General features: G+C 28.1%; 2 protein-coding genes across 3 annotated transcripts in view; both read left to right on the top strand.

The window, feature by feature from the left end:
* Nucleotides 1-6,906, top strand: part of LOC135923387 (uncharacterized) — a 42,532-nt gene extending 35,626 nt beyond the window's left edge. The window contains exons 12-17 of one of the 2 annotated variants that reach the window (XM_065458098.1): nt 1,817-2,151; nt 2,694-2,879; nt 3,360-3,461; nt 5,224-5,357; nt 6,136-6,375; nt 6,478-6,906. In XM_065458098.1, the coding sequence (XP_065314170.1) occupies nt 1,817-2,151; nt 2,694-2,879; nt 3,360-3,461; nt 5,224-5,357; nt 6,136-6,375; nt 6,478-6,613 (1,133 nt within the window). In that variant the 3' untranslated portion in view covers nt 6,614-6,906. The remainder of the gene's footprint in view (nt 1-1,816; nt 2,152-2,693; nt 2,880-3,359; nt 3,462-5,223; nt 5,358-6,135; nt 6,376-6,477) is intronic. The other variant, XM_065458097.1, reaches the window with a different exon arrangement.
* Nucleotides 6,907-11,776: 4,870 nt separating this feature from the next.
* On the top strand, nt 11,777-14,998 carry LOC135924016 (m7GpppX diphosphatase-like). The gene is made up of 5 exons (XM_065459064.1): nt 11,777-11,917; nt 13,921-14,221; nt 14,266-14,411; nt 14,453-14,677; nt 14,717-14,998. Exons 1-5 carry the CDS (start codon nt 11,777-11,779, stop codon nt 14,996-14,998), a joined length of 1,095 nt encoding a protein of 364 aa, XP_065315136.1.
* Nucleotides 14,999-20,007: the final 5,009 nt, after the last annotated feature.

The following is a 20,007-nucleotide window of genomic DNA, read 5'->3' as shown; positions in this document are numbered from 1 at the left end:
TTTTATTTTTAGATATAATAATTAAATTTAGCAAAATCATTTTGAAAATGAATTTAAATTTTTTTTTGATATTTTATTTTTAGATATAATAATTAAATTTAGCAAAATCATTTTGAAAATGAATTTAAATTTTTTTTTGATATTTTATTTTTAGATTTTTAAAAATTAGTGCTGATTTGCGCTTCCCTATGAAAGGGAAGCGAAATTGTAAATTTATTTATTAATATAATTTTTTTTTAAATTCAAATTTTTTTGGTGTTTACGAGATTATAATTCGCTCTAAATTTTATAATAATTTTGTGTTAAATAATATTTGAAGATCTGAATAATAAAATTGAAATTAGTATAATTTTGTGTTAAATCCGATTTGAGAAGATATCAATAGAACTAAAAGTAATATAAGGAAGCGGGCAACGTGATAGTTCATGTCCATTCTTCTATCTTCACCTCCTTTCCCATCTTCAAATCTTCATTACTTGCCCATCCATGCAACATCTCCTGCATAGGCAACCACGTTACTCTACCATATCTATCTTCTTCCCCATTATGTCCCTCAATCAACAGCGTCTATCCACGTATCCTAATGCTCCTGTTCCGGCGCTCCCTCCTTCCTAAGTATAGACTTCCCCAACCAAATTAGCAACACTATCACTGCGCCCAGTATATTATACTGTACTTTCACATATTTCGTTATTTTAAAATTCTTCATTTATAATTTTCCAAATATTTAATTTAAAAAATAAAATTTCTTTAAAAATTTTATATCTCAATAATATAATATACTACTAAATAAATTTAAAAATATTGTAAGATATTTATAAAAAAATTTATAATTAACTTGACCAAGAATATTTTCACCACTTGCAACGTCAAACAGTAGGAAGTAATTAATAGAATCAGCACGGGTATGATGCAACAATACATAACATTGTCAGCAATTCTTTATTACGTCCCCGGTCACTCTTCCTCACTACTTCTCTTGTCGGTCTCTTTTTTTTACTACCCCTTCCAATAACCACAGTGCTCTTCTCTCTTTACTTTAGGTTTCTTTTTCTACTACAATTCCTAGTAACCACAGTCCTCCTCTCTCTTTGTTTTCGGTTTGGTCACGGCACCAACTATCACGTTGTCCGCTTCCTTATATTACTTTTAGTTCTATTGATATCTTCCCAAATCGGATTTAACACAAAATTATACTAATTTCAATTTTATTCAGATCTTCAAACATTATTTAACACAAAATTATTATAAAATTTAAAGCGAATTATAATTTTGTAAACACCAAAAAAAATTTGAATTTAAAAAAAAAATAATTAATAATATAAATTTACAATTTTTTGCTTCCCTTTTATAGGGAAGCGCAAATCAGCACTAATTTTTAAAAATCTAAAAATAAAATATCAAAAAAAAATTTTAATTTATTTTCATGATAATTTTGCTAAATTTAATTATTATATCTAAAAATAAAATGTCAAAAAAAATCTAAATTCACTTTCATGATGATTTTACTAAATTTGATTATTATAATAAACGCGAAGATATATATATATAAGACTCATTATTATTTTCAAAAATAAATATGTCTTGACGCTTTTCTTTTCCCCAACGTATGACTCACTCACGACACCGACGAGACCTTCTAATCCATTTTTTATATTAAATAATAGGATAAATTAGAAATACCAAAACAAATTAGAATTTTTTTTTCGAGACAGCTAAAATGCGTGTCTATCAAATATATTGAATCAGAATAACTGTAATGTTTTATTTATAATATAACAATTTATAACAAATTTTTTGAAATAAAAATCATTAGCAACAAACAACCCGCGTTTTAGTCAACAGTTCAACAGGAGATCATCTTTATTCGTTTATCAAAGAGATAAGTTTTCCGGCAATTCCTCTTCATCCCCTTATCAAATTCGAAACATCGCTAACGCTAACACGAATACCGCTGACATATATAACGATTTAAATATCGACAAAAACCCGGACATTTTTCTACGCATGAACACTCGCCTCAATCCGGACATGTTGTCCGTTCAGAGGAGTACAAGTCTAAGATATAATAAAAATTCGGCCGTCCGTTACGATAACGCTACTGTCGGCGACATTAACGGAATCCAAAATGGTCATTCCGATATTAAAAGGGTTTATTTTTAGCAAATTTTATAGAATTCAGGGGTAAACCAGATTTGGGATCAGTAATTTTTAACTCTTTTTTTGTAATTTTGTTAACGCAAACTTAATAGGAACCGATTTTTCAAAATGGGCCCTAATCCAACCCGAGGCCTAAAATATATCTAATTTAAGTGGTTCTCCAGAAATCAGTTTCTGATTGGTCCGTGTTCGCATATTCATGCTAAGCGATTTCACCTAATGATTTGATATTTATTATTCGACCAAATTAGGGTCTTACGTATCGATTGCATCATTGAAATCTCAAGGACTGGGGAGGGGGGGTGGTACCTTTTTAGTCTACATATATAATAAGCCTGCATTTTAAAATTTAGTCACATGGTAGGGGGTTACCTAGAGAACTATGGTCCTAAACGATTTCAAAATATAAAAACAAAATTTAATTATTTAGATACGAGATTATAAATATATTTATTTATTCTTTTTTCAATCATTATTTCGTTACATTCTTTCTTAATTATTATTTTATTTTTTTTTAAATATAAATTGGATAGATGATCTATAAAAATAAGAACACCGAATGGAATCGTCCGAGTTTTAATGGCGCCAAGAGTCGAAGTAACACGATACACCTAAATTTTCCCGAATTTTGTCACATCAGGAAAGCCCTATATTCCGCACGCCTCGAATCTCATTTCACTTCCGACCCTAAACTATACAGAAATCTCAAACTTAAAAAGGTTTTACATTTCTAGAGGAGAAAAAAAAACTATTTTTCTTTAAAAAAATTTGTACGGAAATGATTTTGTAGTATGTGTTATTTGTCAAAAGGTTTTGGCAGAATTCAGAGCTATATTTCTTTTGACCTCCTATTTTTTTTTAAAGTAAATTGTAACTTTAGATTGTCTTTAGCGCAATTATTTTTTGTCGGGATCCTATTCCAGAATTTATAGAATACCTATTTCCCTTGATTTTTTAGTGTATTTTTTTTGTTTATTTCGCTTTCAAATAAAGCTTAGTTCAAAAATTCGCGGCATAATTTTCTTAAGTTCTCAGGATAGGTTATTAGATACGTGATGTTAAAAAGCGCGCATTCATAAAAAATTTGCTAAAAACTCTACTTTGATGGATAGTAAACATGCGCACCAATCTATAAATTCTCCCAACTTTTAATTTTAAAACTATATATATATATAATATCTCTTCCCGCCATTAATTAGGTATGCCATGATTGTAAAAAGGCCTTATGGTCCATCTTTGGTCAACAAGGAGTAGTATGTTCGATCTGTACAAAGATTCTATGCACTCGTTGTTATGAAAAGGTTTACGATTAACAATGTTGCTTAATTATAATTTTAAATATCAGTTTTTCGATTACAAAAAGGATTTACTTAAGGCGTTGAGGTTATTAATAAAAGTCTTATTTATATATTGGATTGTTATAACACGTGTTTATTGTGGGACTTGCCAGATATTATATATATATGTATGTAGAAATAAAACTATTATCTCTAGTAAAAAGCAGAAATACTTAATTTTATAATCAAGGTCGAATAATAATTAAATTTATTTTATAATAAAACATATATTAACCCCCCAATCGCATTTCTAAAAAAAACATGATCTAAAAATATATTACAATATGGAACCTTTAAAACACCCACCCTTAACAGGCCAAGATCATGCAGAGTGTGGTTATGATATATACCATTTTGCGTAAAATTTTAATGATTATTGGTTAACTGTATATGTGACCTTTCATTCCAGGAGTAGGAGAGTCTCCCATAATGTATCACTCCTGGCTGCTACCTGATTCCGCATTTCTTGATTTCCGCCAGTCTCTGCTTCCTTGGCATCAACATTAATCGATTCTCTGGAAGCCGAGCGGGGATTCTGTCCCAGCGACACTGGCAGATCCGAATTTATCGGTTATCTTGCAATAAAAGAAACGATGCGCATTTATCTGCATAACTAAATACAACCTCGGTTGATCCTGCCGGTTCGCTGCTTCACGATTGACATCCGTAAGTCCCTAATCGTGCGATGGCATGGAGTACGGCATATTCGGCTCGTATACTATGTCCCGACTACAGCTAAAAATCACATGATTGTGTGAGGGTATTGAGTATAACATACTTTGTTTGTGCGCACCCTTCTTGATTATACCGGCCATGCATGGACACTGATCATTACAATGTTATTACATACTCTAACTATATAATATTATGCACCCACGAATACTCACATTCATTATCCCTGAAGCTTGTGTCTTTCTCTTTTATGTCCAAAGAACCTTCCACAACATTAACAATTGACGATCCCACTTTTGTTCAGGTCAAAAATTCCCCATCTGGAATTCAAATTTTCTTTACAACGAAAATAAAAATTTTTTAATCTAGCCGGCATTTTTTTCTCGATGTCAAAATTCTACATAGTATATTTATATTCTCCTACTTGATTTAAAGCCCCGGGTTCTTGAAACCATTTCTTCGGCCCGGCATTTGAAAATTTTTCAATAAGAATTACCCGACCCATAAATTGAAGAATAAATCATAAATCAATTTTTTTTTAAAAAAATATAAATTCTGACATCGGCATTAGTCTAATAAAATAATGGATTGCATTTCAAAAATTAAAATAAAACTGTAATATTGACCCAGCTATTTGTTAGGTCTTTTTGATTACCAACTCTAATTTCGGAGGTTAAACCTCTGTATTAACAATTCAGTATTCAACATTAGTGTTTTTGAAAAAACCTTATGAAATTATTCCAAATAAATTAAGTTTCTGAAATTTCAAAACAATTATAAATAAGTTGCATTTTTTGTTTTGTTTTTGATTTAGATATTTTTCATAGTGTTGAAAAACGGCTATCTCAATATTTTAACCAGAAAAATGCCTAAGCCCGACATTTCGATAATATAAGTCTAAACCTTTGTTCCTATCATAAGTAAAATCTTCAGGCTTGACTAATATTTTCTTGGATGAAATATTGAGTTAGCCGTTTTTAAAAATCGGCTTAAAAACGAGCCGTTTAAACAATACTAATTTTTGACTTATTAAAAAAAAATTTTTTTTTCAAAGATCATGATAACGGCGTTACATCTTAGCAACATATCTACAAAATCGCTCACACCTAGCGAATTAAAGGATGAAAAGGTGCAAAAATGTCAAAATTTTTTCAAAACCAATTACGAAATTCCGGAAAATAATTATAGGTTTATTATTTAACATTTAAAAAATTTAATTTATATACATGTAGAATATTGTATATATATATTTGATTTGAATTAAGCTCTTATTTATTATACATTTTTTTTAAACATTTTAAATATTACCCCCCTCCCTCCTCCCTTATATTTTTATTTTCTAAATTATATGGCTCGCTAAATTTATTAAGATGGACACCAAATTTAAATTATTATGAAATATTATTCTTAGTTTATTTTTAAAGATATTTATTATGCAGCAAAGCCAAATTTTAATATCATCTTTAATGCTTTTGTATTTAAGGTATAAATTCTATCTATTTCTCATCCTTTCATTTATATTTATACAATTTTCAAATTTCTTTGTTTACTTTTAATGATTATTATTTCTCTCATTATGATTAATAGATGTGAATAATATAGTAAATAGTTCCACTAGGAATACCTATAAATAATTTTAAATATATTCAAATAATTTGATCTGATAATGGTAGTAGCTATATTAGTCCTATTAAATTTTTAATCGGATAATTTTCTTATTCATTGTCATAAAATACGAATCGAATAAGGAATATATTTTTAATTTTAAGATGTTATTAATATTATGATAAAAATTTTTAATAAATTATATATTGGAGAGAGAAAAAATTTGTTCATCGATTTCGTTTCGATACCAAAAAATTAATATCATTAATTCAATAATCTTATTTATTACTCCTTTTTGAATATATAGTGTTTCTTTGATAAGGAAATATTTATTCTCACATATTATAACTATATTTAATAGCGTACTCAACACGCCCAATATGCTTAAAAATCACAATTCCGTTGACAAACCCTATAATAAAGATACTACTGAAAATGTAAAAGATGCTTCTCCTAGCGTTTTTTTGGAGTCTCACGTCAAAGAAAATCGCGTGCCATCCTTCAATTCCTCTTTCAATTCGGCCGACAGTTCTTCTTCCAATAACTATTCGTCAGCATCATGTATTTCGAATGCGGATAAATCCACGATTATCCAGAAAAAGTAAATATATACTAATTCTATCGAATTAACCAATCTCTATCGCATATTGTGATATTAATTAAATTATTGTCATTTTATAAAATTGTATTATTACATTCGCAGAAGTCCTTGTTCGAATCATAAGTTAAATATTACCGAAGATGATATATTTATTCCGCTCAATCCTATAATGGTTTGTGAAGAATGTATGATTATTTTAAGAAGATCTTATTTGTTAACGAAATTAGCTAAAAAATGAAATCACACCCTTTACCCATCTTATTTATAAACGCTAAATTATAATATAATGAATTACTAAATATTTGAAAGTTATAATTTGTATCTATATTTTTTTTTACTAAACACACGTTTTTCATTTTTTCTTTACAAGTCGGGTTTTATAAGAAGCCATTATTGTACAAATTTTATACTTATAATGACGGAGAAAAATTTAAAGTTAAAGACGGCATAATATATTTATATATATATTTAAAAATATATAATTATAGTTTCATATCGAAGTTATGCTGAAGTTCATAAATTATATGGCAAATTATTTAAATCGTTTGGCAATTGTTAATCTGGTGAAACAATAACTTGTATAAATGACTAGATTGAAAATAAATAAAGTTTTTTATTATTTTTTTTCCACCATGTTTATTGTTCTCTTAATAAAAATTTATCAGTAAGAAATGAAAATATTGTACTAGGGAGATTTCAATGTCGTAATTAGTATTTACGTTAAAAAAAACTATATAATTATAAGGTAAAAATAATAAATTCATGAGATTTTACATTATTTAAATGAGATTTTACATTATTTATATAAGACTTTACATTGTTTATATGGAATTTAATATAATTTAAATGAGATTTTACATAATTTAAATAGAATTTGACTAATTTAAGTTATTCCATTATATTATATTAAGACTAATGACTATAAAATATTGACAATTTAGAATAAACAAATTCAAATATAATTTAATTATAAAATATTAAATAAATATATAATGGGCGTATGAATCATTATAAAATAAAAAATGTTTTGAAAATGAACTTCGTAAAAAAAGGCATAAATTTTTTAAGCATTAAAATAATAATAGTGGTTAGAACCAATCATATTAACAAAATGAAAATTTCTAATCTAAGAAAAATAAAATAAGGGCGAATATAATATTGTTTAAAAAAAGTTATTATAGCTACGTAAACCAGTACATTTATTGCGAGTAAGAAAATTAATCCCCCTAATCATCAGCAAAGATCTAATTAATAAAACAAATATAATTAGCCTTAAGAATGACTATCTCGATCCTCTGCATTAAGTAAAAACCTTCACAAGACTTCCCAGAATTTTTCATGATCTGGCCTACGTCTTTCAATTTTCTTTTAGCCTAATCCCCATATATTGTTGAATTGAGCAAATGATTGGTACGAATATGTAATTAGAAGGATTAGCGCTGTATTTGGCGATCTGAAAATTTGGGGCTCTGTTCAGATTTTTTTGTTAAAAGTGGAAGGGGAGATCGTATCCAGACAAGAAAAATCCCATATTAAAAACTTTCCTTGTGTCCATGGAATTCTTGGGATTCCATCAGAACGCATACCATCGGGATCAGAATGCTCCAGCTGACCTAAATGCAAGAGATATGATTTGATTGCACCTCGAGTGTCGGGTTAGCCGACCGGGAATACGATTGCAATGTAAAGGATGCGGCACCATATTGTCATCATCAGTATGCCATTTGCTGCATCTATATGTAATGAGAAAGGAATGTTGAACCTGTTACATATAGCATAAGCTGAGCTCGTGGTTGTCCAATTCAAATGTGAGATTACTAGATGGAGAAACAACTAAAAATTCATATCCCTGATCTTCAATGAATGTGGATCTAGCCAAAGGTGAAAGACTCGAAATTAGGTAATTAACGGTGTTTATCACAAGTAGAGATCCCAATCCTTCTGTTTTACAGAAATCGGAAAATAGGGTTGTGATTGTGACGGATTTTGACCACTCCGTCTAGCTGTATTCACAAAGAGATAAAGGACTAACATATGTCAATTTACGTGCCTATAGGTGGCTAGCGATAAACGCATGAAATCGACAGTGGGGATCTTATACCAAGACCCCATGTTTGGAAAGAAGTCCGGCCTGATGCCAAGCTATGTCTGTAAACTTACTGGGCATAATTCAAGTTTTAAATAAAGGTGAGTTTTATTCTAAAGCATTTTTATTAAATATTAGATGACATAGCCTTAAGAACGCCCTTCTGAACCGATGATTACATTATACCCCTAAAATTTATTTATCCCCATTTTTCCCGCCTTAAATAATCTTTTTTAGCATCAAAATTAGCTATGACATACAGCAAAATTTTTCCTCCTATTCTTCCACCTCTGTTATTTCAATGATAATTTTACGTTATACCTTCTAAATAATAATTCTTCAATATCTATTATAGAAAACATAATTTACTTTAATTAAGAACTTTGAATATTTTGAGGGCCATTTTTGATCTAAAGTGGCTTCATGTCCACGATAAATATTTGTGGCTATTGAGATTCTTTTTCGGCCAAATTTGAAATTTCATACTTGAGACTAGTCCCTGCAGAATTATATGTTTTTATAAAGAAAATACTGTTATCTTGATATATTCTTATAAGCACCAACACTGTTAATTTTTATTGAGCATACCAGCAAATAAAATTCCTCCTGAAAAAAATAACCTTAAAAGAATATATATTTGGGTAATCACGTTTTTTATATTTTACATTAAAAGGAAATAATTAGCTCAATCAAAACATAATTATAATACAGTTTATAACAGCTCTATTAGGAGAATATAAAAAATAATTTAGTACAAAATAGTTAAAAATGTTTCATCTACAAGTTCTGCTCTTGTTCTTGTTTGAATTATACAGAGATTTTTTAAAAAATATTGAAAAGGGGAAAGGATTGTGACTGTGGTGGAATCAAACTATACATATTTCTGATTATAATTTAATTTTTTTTTGAATAAGTAGCGCCGATTTATAAAATTTGTTTCCAATAGTTTAAATGTTGTAAAGTAAAGTTTTACCGACTTTATAAATATTTTTATTTATAAATTTTTTTAAATAAATTGTACCGAATTAATGCCCGATATTTAAGGGCAGCAGACTTAGAAAATGTCGATTTTTGAGGCCGACCAGTAAAAAAAAAATATATATTAATTCTTTTTATAATATAAGTTTTGAATTTTCACTTATATTCATATATTTTATATATTAAAAGTTATCACATTTCCTTTCTTAGCATTTAGAATATCATATTAATATATTTTTTGAGAATTATCATTTAGATATTAATATTTTATGGGTTTTTTTGAAAAAAAATGCTTGCATGAAAGTCAATAGTTAAAATTAGGAATTTAATTTGACATAATAATACAAGACAGCAGCTGATCTTGACGAAAATAATTTACCTGCTGGATAAAGAAGGTTGCTAAGTCTCCAAAAAATGGGCGAAACAAGGTGGTGGGCACACAAAAAAGAGCTTAGTTAGTTATATGATTATGAGAGCTTACTCTCGAAAGGCAAAAACAAGCCTTGTCAGTATCTAAATTTGTAATTGGGAATCTGAGAAAATTTATAACGTTAAATCCACTTTGGTTTCTTTGAAATTATGGGCGGCTCTCATTATATCTCCAAACTAAAGAATTAAATATTTATGAGCTTAGAAAATGATTGAAGATACCAAGTCTTCTAGAGAATTTATAACCTTCACCTCCATTCAAAATAGGGCTATAAAAATTGCTATATTTTAAATAAAAATATTCCTGATTTAAAGCTGGGAGATAATATCTAGATACAACATGAAATGAAACTCGAATAAGTCCAACAAGGGTGTTGTATAGTGATGAGCGCAAAGGTGAACGCTAGAAGATTTGATTAATCTCTATATTTTTAAAGTATTTCATCCTACAATTGATCAAATTATAAATAGTTTAACAACCATAAGATTTTCGGTTGATAACGAATTTGCAATATTTGTATTCATTTTACTGATATAAATATCTAAGGCATTTCTGGCAGAAAGTTTCACAATTATAAAATATATTCAGAAATTACGAGATAAATTGTCTTCTTTGTCCGTATTTACAAAGGTTTGATATTCACGTTAATGAAAATATTTAAAAGATAGTGAGGATAATAAACGATGAAATAATACAAAATAATAGTTACTCCAACCAAGAAAACAATGGGTATGATGAATCTAGATTCTTTGATGAACACAGCCACATGCTATTTAATAGTAGTTTTAATAGCTACCTTTAATATATATAACGGCTGAGTGACCATCGTCTTCAAAAAAAAGCAAAAGTTATGTTATCTTTATTTAGAACATGTAACTGGTGCAAAAAAAATTCTTGGTTACATAATTAAAAATAAGTATAAATGAAAATAGAAAAATAAGATAAAGAATCTTATTAATTCATTTTTTCTAGTAAAAAGCATTATAATAAAAATACGTAAAAGAATTTATTAATATTTTATTGTCCAATTTAATAAAAATCAAAGATTATCAAATTCACGAAATGGGAACTGCCATTGGACTCTCTCTTAATCCGAGCAAATCCGAATTCATCCAATTGAATTCAAACGCTCCAAACATACATAATTTCAAACTCAATGTTATTGATGAATTAACACATTTAGGATCTCCCGTAGGAGGACATAAGGCAATTTGTACCTTCCTTTGTTCTACCCTTGAAATCATCCTTAAACTCGAGGACATCTTTACTCATCTTCCCTCACACAAGTCTTTTTTCTTACTAAAAAATTGCTTTTTCATACCAAGGATTCTTTATGCACTTCGCGCAACACCCATATTTAAATATCCTTCTCCATTAAAAACCTACGAAAACAGAATAAAAGACCTAACCGAAAAAATAATAAATCTAAGATTCAGCGAATCCGCTTAGGTGCAAGCTTCGCTCCCACAAAATCCGGTGGACTTGGCATTATATCTCCTTCTGATCTAGCAATAACCTCTTTCATATCTAGTAATCTCTTGTCAAAGCAAATAACAAACGCCCATCATTCTAAAAATGATCTTTCCTTAATTGAGGCCATAAATACTTGGAAAACTCGAATCAATGTTGATTCTCATCCCCCCACAACCCATAGACAGAAGGACTGGGATGCTCCGGTAGTTGCTCGCTGCGTTGAAACTCTCTTATCTAGCATGCAATTAACTGACCGCACCCTATTCTCTTCCCTGCTCAATGGTACTGGGCAAGAGTTTCTCGAGGCCATTCCTCCTATCATTTTCAACTTCAACTTTAGAACAACGAACTTACCCATGCCATCAGTATTCGTCTAAATTTCTCAATCACCCACCCTCACAGCTGTTCAGGCTGTAACTCGCCCCTCGACACGAATGGAAGACATAATTTACATTGTCGCTCCTGCAATGGTCGATTTATCAGACACAGGCAATGTAATTCAATCATCCAACACGGCTTTATATCAGCACAAATCCCACCCATACTTGTACCTCAGGGTCTTTTCAAATCTGATGGTAAACGACCAGACGGCATCACCTGGAAGGAGAGGCTAATTATTAGAATGGGACTTTTCTTGTATTGACCCCCTTGCCCCATCTAACCAGACACTCAACATCATTTACCTGAAGGAACATCTTAAAACCTCGAAATACACAGAAATTACTAATAACCATTGTTTCTTTCCAATTATTTCAACTACACTTGCCACCTTCACTTACCTTAGCTTTTTTAAAAATTTAAGATCTCAAATCAGCTAACATTTGGAAGATCCTCGAGAGGGGTTTTTTCTTCGATAAAAGCTCGCCATAGCAATCCTTAAAGCCAATTATATCAGCTTCAATAGTAGCCTACTAGCCAAAGAGCTATCCTAAATCCTTTTTTTTACCTCTCATTATACCATCCCCGTTCTTCATTGGTATTTTTAAATTTTTTTATTCATATTCCTTTTGTCGCATTTTAATATAGACTTTATTTATACGTTCATATTCATTATTTTTTATTAAATACATTTGATTTTTAATTAAAATTTATGTGATTTGATTTTGGAATTTCATATATATTTTTTAATCTAGTTTTTTATATACATTACAATATGTGTTTTCTTAATAAAGTATATTATAAATTAATATATAAAAAAAAATCAAACAATAAAAAGATTTAAAAATGAGAAATCCTTTTATTGTTCTATTGAATTCCCTTATTTTCTGTTTACCAATAAAATCAAACGTAACGTTTAGTATATTTTATAAAAAATATAATATATAATAAAAAAAATTAGTAAAAATGTTTTAAAAGTACGAATTTCTTTTAGCTACACAAACAAATATAATGGTTGGAGAAGCTCTTCAGTATATTTTTAATATGGGAGATATATTATGTAACGTAACGCTAATTCTAACTTTCTGCCCAACTCTGTATACCTAGTGTTGTTAAACGGCTCGATTTAAGCCGATTTTTAAAAACGGTTAACTCAATATTTTACTAGAAAAATATTGTCTAAGCCTAGAGATTTTGTTAATAGATGTTCAATACTATTACAAGCGGGGAAACTTGTAATAATTATATGAGAACGGTTTAGAATTTATGATGACAAATCATCTTTTTTTAAAGAATTTCTTTATTAAATAAATTGGATTAGATATTATCTGTTATTATATTTGCATAAAAATATATTTCTCTTCTTATAAAAATAATCTCTTTTTATATGTATAACGTAAATCAATTGTTTCCAATCACGTTATCCAATTATCAACATTTAACATATTATAACAATCTAAATATACCTGACAAAAACATCTAATAAATTAATTTATTATTGAAATATATATATATCTTCTTTTCGCCTTATGGAAATATTAGTCAAAAAGTATATTAAATGTAAATGTAACTGGATAAAAATGATGCGAACTAAATGATAACATCAACAACTTTAAGTACATTATATAAAATAAAATACAACAAATTGATCATGCGAAACATTTAAGTTGTATTATTACAAACTTTTGTGCCATCTATGAGCAAAATCTTAAGGCTTCATAAAATTTTTCCTAATAAAATATTGAGTTAGCACTTTTTTGAAAATCTGCTCAAAATGGGCCGTTTAACAATACTAACAAAGGCATACATTAAACTATTATTGCAGTAACTTGTGGAAGACTATCTACTAAATTTAGAATTGTAAAAAGTCTTCGAAATTTTTATGTATTCTCGTTGAAAAAGAATTCTTGATACAAATAGAACTCGAATATTTGTGCCAAAGTTGAGAGTTAATGCAAGATTTAATAGCTAAAAATTATAAATATATTTGTTTTATATAAAATGCTTTTATTAATTGTGTCTTATAATCAGAGAAATTGGGAAAGCTTCATTAGCCTAAAAGGATATTTTCGAATCAGGTTAACCCTTCTTCCTCTTCCCTACGCTTATGATACAAAAATATAATATAAACGGTGATTGTCAACAATGATTGACATCGTTTTTAATATAGTATCATCTAAATTTTATTTGAAAAAAATAGACGAAATCTTTAAAAATGGTTTTTTCAGGTAGCTTAGATATATGCGATGCAGATAATTCAACAGTTGATTTTAATGAATTTAAAATTGATAAAGTGCTAAATGAAATTTCAAATATAAATCAAATAAATCTCTTAGGCCATTTTAAAAATTTTACATCCCCCACAATTTTAATAATAAAAAAAGCTCCATTCTTATCTGAACAGGTTCTTGAAAATTTTAAATTTAAAACTGAAATCACTGAAAAATGGTCAAATGATATATATGGAAAGTTTTGCATTACATTACCTCCTGAGTACAGCAGTAAAATTTATTCATTTCCTTTAAATATTTAGATATAATAATAGAGGCTTCTGTTCAAATAATTCATCCTGCAACAGAAAATCATATTAAAAAATATTCATCTAGTAACTTTTATCTATTTGAAGAGACAAGTGAAATATATCAAAATTTGACATTACCATATATACTAAAAAATCAAATGGATTTGACAGTAAATTGAGTAGCTTTTATGAAATTTATATAATCGAATAGTGGGTATATAATGTATTGGATGGTAAATCTGAATCAGAAAGTATAGTATATAGAAGTCCTGAAATAGAAAATGGATTTATATTAGCACATGACTACAAGTGGGATGGTCAGGACATTAATAATTTACATTTATTGGCCATTCCTTATATGAAGGGATTAAAATCTATAAGAGATCTGAACCATAGTCATCTATTATTGCTGCAAAATTTTAGAGATTGCATTAATGTATTTAATCAAATAATCATCTTAATTATGTATTTATAGGTAATATCAGAAAAATATAATATACCAAAATGTTCCATTGATGCATATTTTCATTATCCTCCAACTTTTTATCATTTACATGTTCATTTTGTATCAACAGCAATCAGCGAGATTACAAAAGAGGGTGTCTTTTCAAGTCGAAATATTTATCTTCTTGATGTTATACAAAATATCACCATTAAAAGTGATTATTATAAAGATACTTCTATGATTGTATTTTTAAGTGAAGATTCCATTATATATGACCAATTTAAACAATATTATGAAAGTTTAGAAAAATAAAAACCTGTTTCTTTATGAATACAATATTTGTTGTCTAGCATGCTTATTTTGTTAACAAGCATATTATATATAAAAAAATGTGTAATGTGATAATCATTCTAAAAATTTTATATTACATTTATCTCAATTTAAAATTTATTTACAATTCCAATATTTTTATTTTTAGACATTATCTATTTTTGGACCAATGTGATTAAAAGAATTAGTATTTTCTAGTGTTAGCAAGTTGGTCCGAAGGAATATTTGACTTTGTCAAATATGGTAAAAACTCTAAAATCTTATTGGCTAATAAATATATTGATTTAATTAATTAATATTTATTTAAACATGTTTTACAAACTAATAAGATAAAAAATATATGAATCATCATGGCATTGATTTTACAATAATTTTATATTAAAATATAAGATTTTCATGTTAAAATATTAAATTTCATTTTGAAATATAAAAATAAAAGAATTCATTATTAATTTGACTGGATCTTAATATATAAATAAATATAATAAATTTGCTAAAACATGGTTGAAAATAGGAATGACTAAGATATTCAGCTTAATTTAAATTATATTAATATAGAATCGTATTTAGCTTCACAGGCTGAGTTTAAAAAAAATGGTAACATAGTGAAAAAAAATTTACATGACTAAAATACGCGCCCCTCTATTAAAGCAGCTTAATTTATAAAAAAAGGACACAGAATCATATAGAGATTATTAAAAGGTATAAAAAAATGTTAATATTATTTTAAAAAAAAAATTTTTTAACTTAATGGTTGAAAAAACACTTATTCAATTTTTTTGACTTAACTACACACCCTTGGTAAATATATATACATTATTTTTTAAAAATGAATACAGAATCATGTATAACTTTTCAAGGAGATTCCGAAAATGGTATTTATTTATTTTTTTTTAAAAAAATTTTAATTATCGAAAAAAATTTTTTGACTAAACTACGCGCCCCCCTATCAAAGAAGCTTAATTCATAAAAAATTAAAGCATAATCGTATTAAGCTCATTTAAAGGAATCAAAAAATGTTAATATAAAGTTTATAAATTATTTATAACTTATTGAGATTTGGAATATTAATTTCTTCTTTTTTTGACTAAACTACGCGTTCCCGGTAAATATGCATTATTTAAAAAAAAATCAATATAGAATCACGTATAACTTTTGAAGGAGATTCAGAAAATGGTTTTTAATTTTTTTTTATAAAAAATTTTTTTAGATTAAACTTCGCGCCCCCGGTCAAGATACATTATTTTTTAAAAAATGAATACAGAATCATTTTGTGCCAATTTTATTTTAATTCATAATTGCGCGTTTTATTTTTTCCTATAAAAGGGATTAATTTTTATACCTAAAGATACACTTTTAATTTTAGTTTAAAATATAATTTTCGAATAAAGATATAATTTTTTTTAAGGTTGCGAACCCGGCAAAGATGTTCTCGGGGTGCATTTGGTTCAGGGTTCAGTTCAGGTGACATTATTTTGAACCCGGGTTTGTTTCGGTTTATGGATATATTTTTGAACCCGGGGTTCCGGGTTCAGCTCGGGTTTAAGAATTTATTGAATTGATGAAAAAAAAATCTATATTTAAATCATAATTAAAAAACTAGACATAAATATGGTATAAAAAAATTAATATTTTATTTTATTTATAGGCACAATAGAGTTAAAAATACAAAGCAAAGTCGCATATCTTAAAAATTCTATTTAGACGTATTTCTTTAAATTAACAATATCCAATATAATAATTTTTACTTTGACTTGTTCACTTTCATTTTTCCTCTAATTAATAATCTTTGAGAATAAGTTAAAAATTAAAAATAAATAGCGTAAATGAATTTAATTGTTTAAAATTTATTAACACTCCAATAGGAATCTTTGAGAATAAATTTAAAAATGGCGTAAACGAATTAAGTTGTTTAAACTTTATCAACATTTCACTTAATTGGAAATTCGAAAATATTATAAAATCTCAATTAAATTAAAATATATTAATATATGATTTTAACAATACACTGAACCCGGTGTAAACCCGGGTTCAAATAAAATTCCCGGGTTCGGTTTGGGGTTTGAAAATTTTATAAATGGGGTTCAGGTTCGGTTCGGGTTCAGATTTTTTTCCAAAAACTGGGGTTTCTTCTCCGGGTTCTGGTTCGAATCCCTGCTTTTTATATATTAAATTAATTATGATATATACTTTCTTTTGGAAAATAAATTTTGAAGAAAAATATTTAATGTTTATGGGCCATTCCATGTCAAATCGATCAAAAAGGCACATTTTCGGCCGATCCCTTTTAAAATTGTTAAAAATTTCTGGAATTATTTAGATAGGTATATAAATGAGAAAGCCGTTTATTTTAGCTCGCTAGCACACTTGGTTCGCGCGATATAGGGGTCTCAAAAATTATTTATAGTAAAAAAATGTATAATATATCATATTGTAGGTAAAAAAAATCTCTAAAGGGCTATCAAATAAATAATAAAAATTGGCGCCAATTTGAGTCTTTAACTTCCAGTTTACCTATCTTGCTTCACCTGTATTTTTAAGCGAAAAAGGGAGTTTGTTTTCGAAATTTTTTTTTTGATTTTTATTTAGACACCTTTGATAAATATATATTCGATGCCAAGACGTATAAAAACTTTTTATATTTGATTAAGATTAATAAAAAATTTTGTAAAGTTTACGAGTAATTTATTTATAATAAATTAAATGCCACTTATGAGATCCCAGCAAGACGAACCCCCTATTAGTCTGAAGCCCCGCAAATATCATATTTTTATCTAACTCTTTATTTTAAGATAATAAAACTTAATTTTAAAGCGTTACAAATAAAATTGAATTTTATCAGGGAATTTATGTATAAGGTTTATTGAACAACACATCAAAAAATTTATTTCGCAAACCTTCAGAATTTAAAAAGCATAAATAATCTATTCTAAATATAAAAATAAAATTCCAAATTTTCAAGAGTTTTGAAATTTTCCGAATTTTTTTAGAGTGGTTTTGGACACAGCCTAAAATAATCTTTTTTTTTATATAATTATTATACCTACAAATCTTTTTTTGAATATTGATAAAATCCATAATTTTTTAAATAAAACATCACTTAAGTGGTGGCTAATTTGGCGGGGAGGTGAGCGAGGGAGTTTAGGGCCTCTTAATCTTGATAATCCATAAATTTAACATGTTATAATTTCTACCAATTTATAATAGAATAAAACGAAACTGACTAGCGCAATAGTAAATTTTTTACGGGCACTAATTAGTGCTCCATAAAAACTGTATTCCTGGTGGAATAACCTAGAGATCTGCAAAATTAGGCCCGGCCCGTACCCGGACCGAGGTTCGGGCGGGCTTGGGTGGACTCGGGCCTAATATTTTTAAAAAAATTCGGGCCGGGTCGGGTCGGGTCGCACCTTGGAAATTTTTTTAAATATATCTAAATTTATCAATTTTATATTGAATTTTTTATGTAAAATAAAAATTTTATTTATTGAAACTAAACGCCATATAACATATGTCTTTTATTTCGAGTTATTATAAAAATTAATTTCTATATTTAAATAAATTCTGGCCGGGCCGGGCTTGAAAAATTAGGCTCGATGCAGATCACTAGAATAACCTATCACTCACAAAATTACAATAATTGTACATATTGTTTATTTTCTACTAACATAATATAAAACTGTTTCAAATTTACATTAATGAATAAATAATTATATAAACTAAATCTTAATATTTTATTGCCGAAAAATAAAAATTATGGCCTTTATAATTTTCTAAAAAAAAAAAATAATTGGTGGGAGGGAGCGGGTGGAGTAGGCTACATCTACAGGTAATTTACTCTTCGTAAGCACTAATGTATTAAAGGAAAAAGCAATTTTAAAACGTTATTGCTTTACGAAAAGCGTATCCCCTTTAGACGTAGGGTTAAGTTAACACATTTTGAATGTATCGATTGCTGCGCGAATATACGTTGTGGTGAACCGTTTCACACATTTTCCGGATGTACCTGTCATAAATCAAATTTAATATATTCTTAAAAGCTTTTATGTATGCTATTAGAAGGTATCACACAACGAAAGTTATCCCTCCCCAACACACCATCCCTCCCAACTTAGGATTATAAAGGACAAATTGATTTCCCCTACATTTCCTAACATCCTTTTTATCAGGATTTCTTCGAATTGAGTTCAGGGGCCAATGACTTGAACTATTTGCTTAGGGAGTGCTATATATATTTTTTTTAAATTTGCAAATTTCGTTCATATTTCATTTTGCAATCTTTTTCTATATAAAATTGGATTCATTAATAAGCTAGAAATATGTATCAGACCTGAAGAGGTCAAATGTCATTCTCGAGAATTTTTTTTGAGTTTTGTCCTAGTCACCATTCTTATTTCTCATTTTACGAACCGGCCCGAAATTTTTTTAAGGTTCTCCATGTATAATTTTGACTGTAATTTTGCGATTAAATTTAAATGGAAATTGAAAATATGAGTGAGGCCTCATTTATAGTAAACGCTTTTTATTCAAGGGCAGTGGTATTTAACGCTATCGAAATCATTAGCTGATTTTTCACGGCGATAATAATTTTTGAAATATACGTCGTTTCAAATTTTATTCATCTTTTCCCTCCATATTTAGGAATTATACATATTTATTCATTAATTTTGTAAATAACGTCGCGTTTGAATACCTCACCGCTTCAACAAAACGTATTTACTCTAACCATGCATTCACAGTAATCGCGAATTCGCGGCGAAGTATACAAAAAAATACAGCACGTTAACCGCGAATTAGCGTTAACTATGAAGGAAGCGTAAACGAGGCACAAGTAAATGAATATTAAAGACTTCGTTTACATGATTTTCCAACTAATTTAATTTGATGTAATTTTAAAAGCATAAAATTTAAATCGACTATTCTTGGATTTTTAATTTTTTTTTTTTCATACCATTTTTTGACTTTTTATTCATTAAAAAATGCAAATAAAA

This window comes from Gordionus sp. m RMFG-2023, chromosome 2, assembly GCF_954871325.1.
Source record: "Gordionus sp. m RMFG-2023 chromosome 2, tfGorSpeb1-WG-v2, whole genome shotgun sequence".
Taxonomy (NCBI): domain Eukaryota; kingdom Metazoa; phylum Nematomorpha; class Gordioida; order Chordodea; family Parachordodidae; genus Gordionus; species Gordionus sp. m RMFG-2023.
The sequence above is the reverse complement of the archived record's forward strand: the minus strand, read 5'-3'. Positions and strand labels throughout refer to the sequence as shown.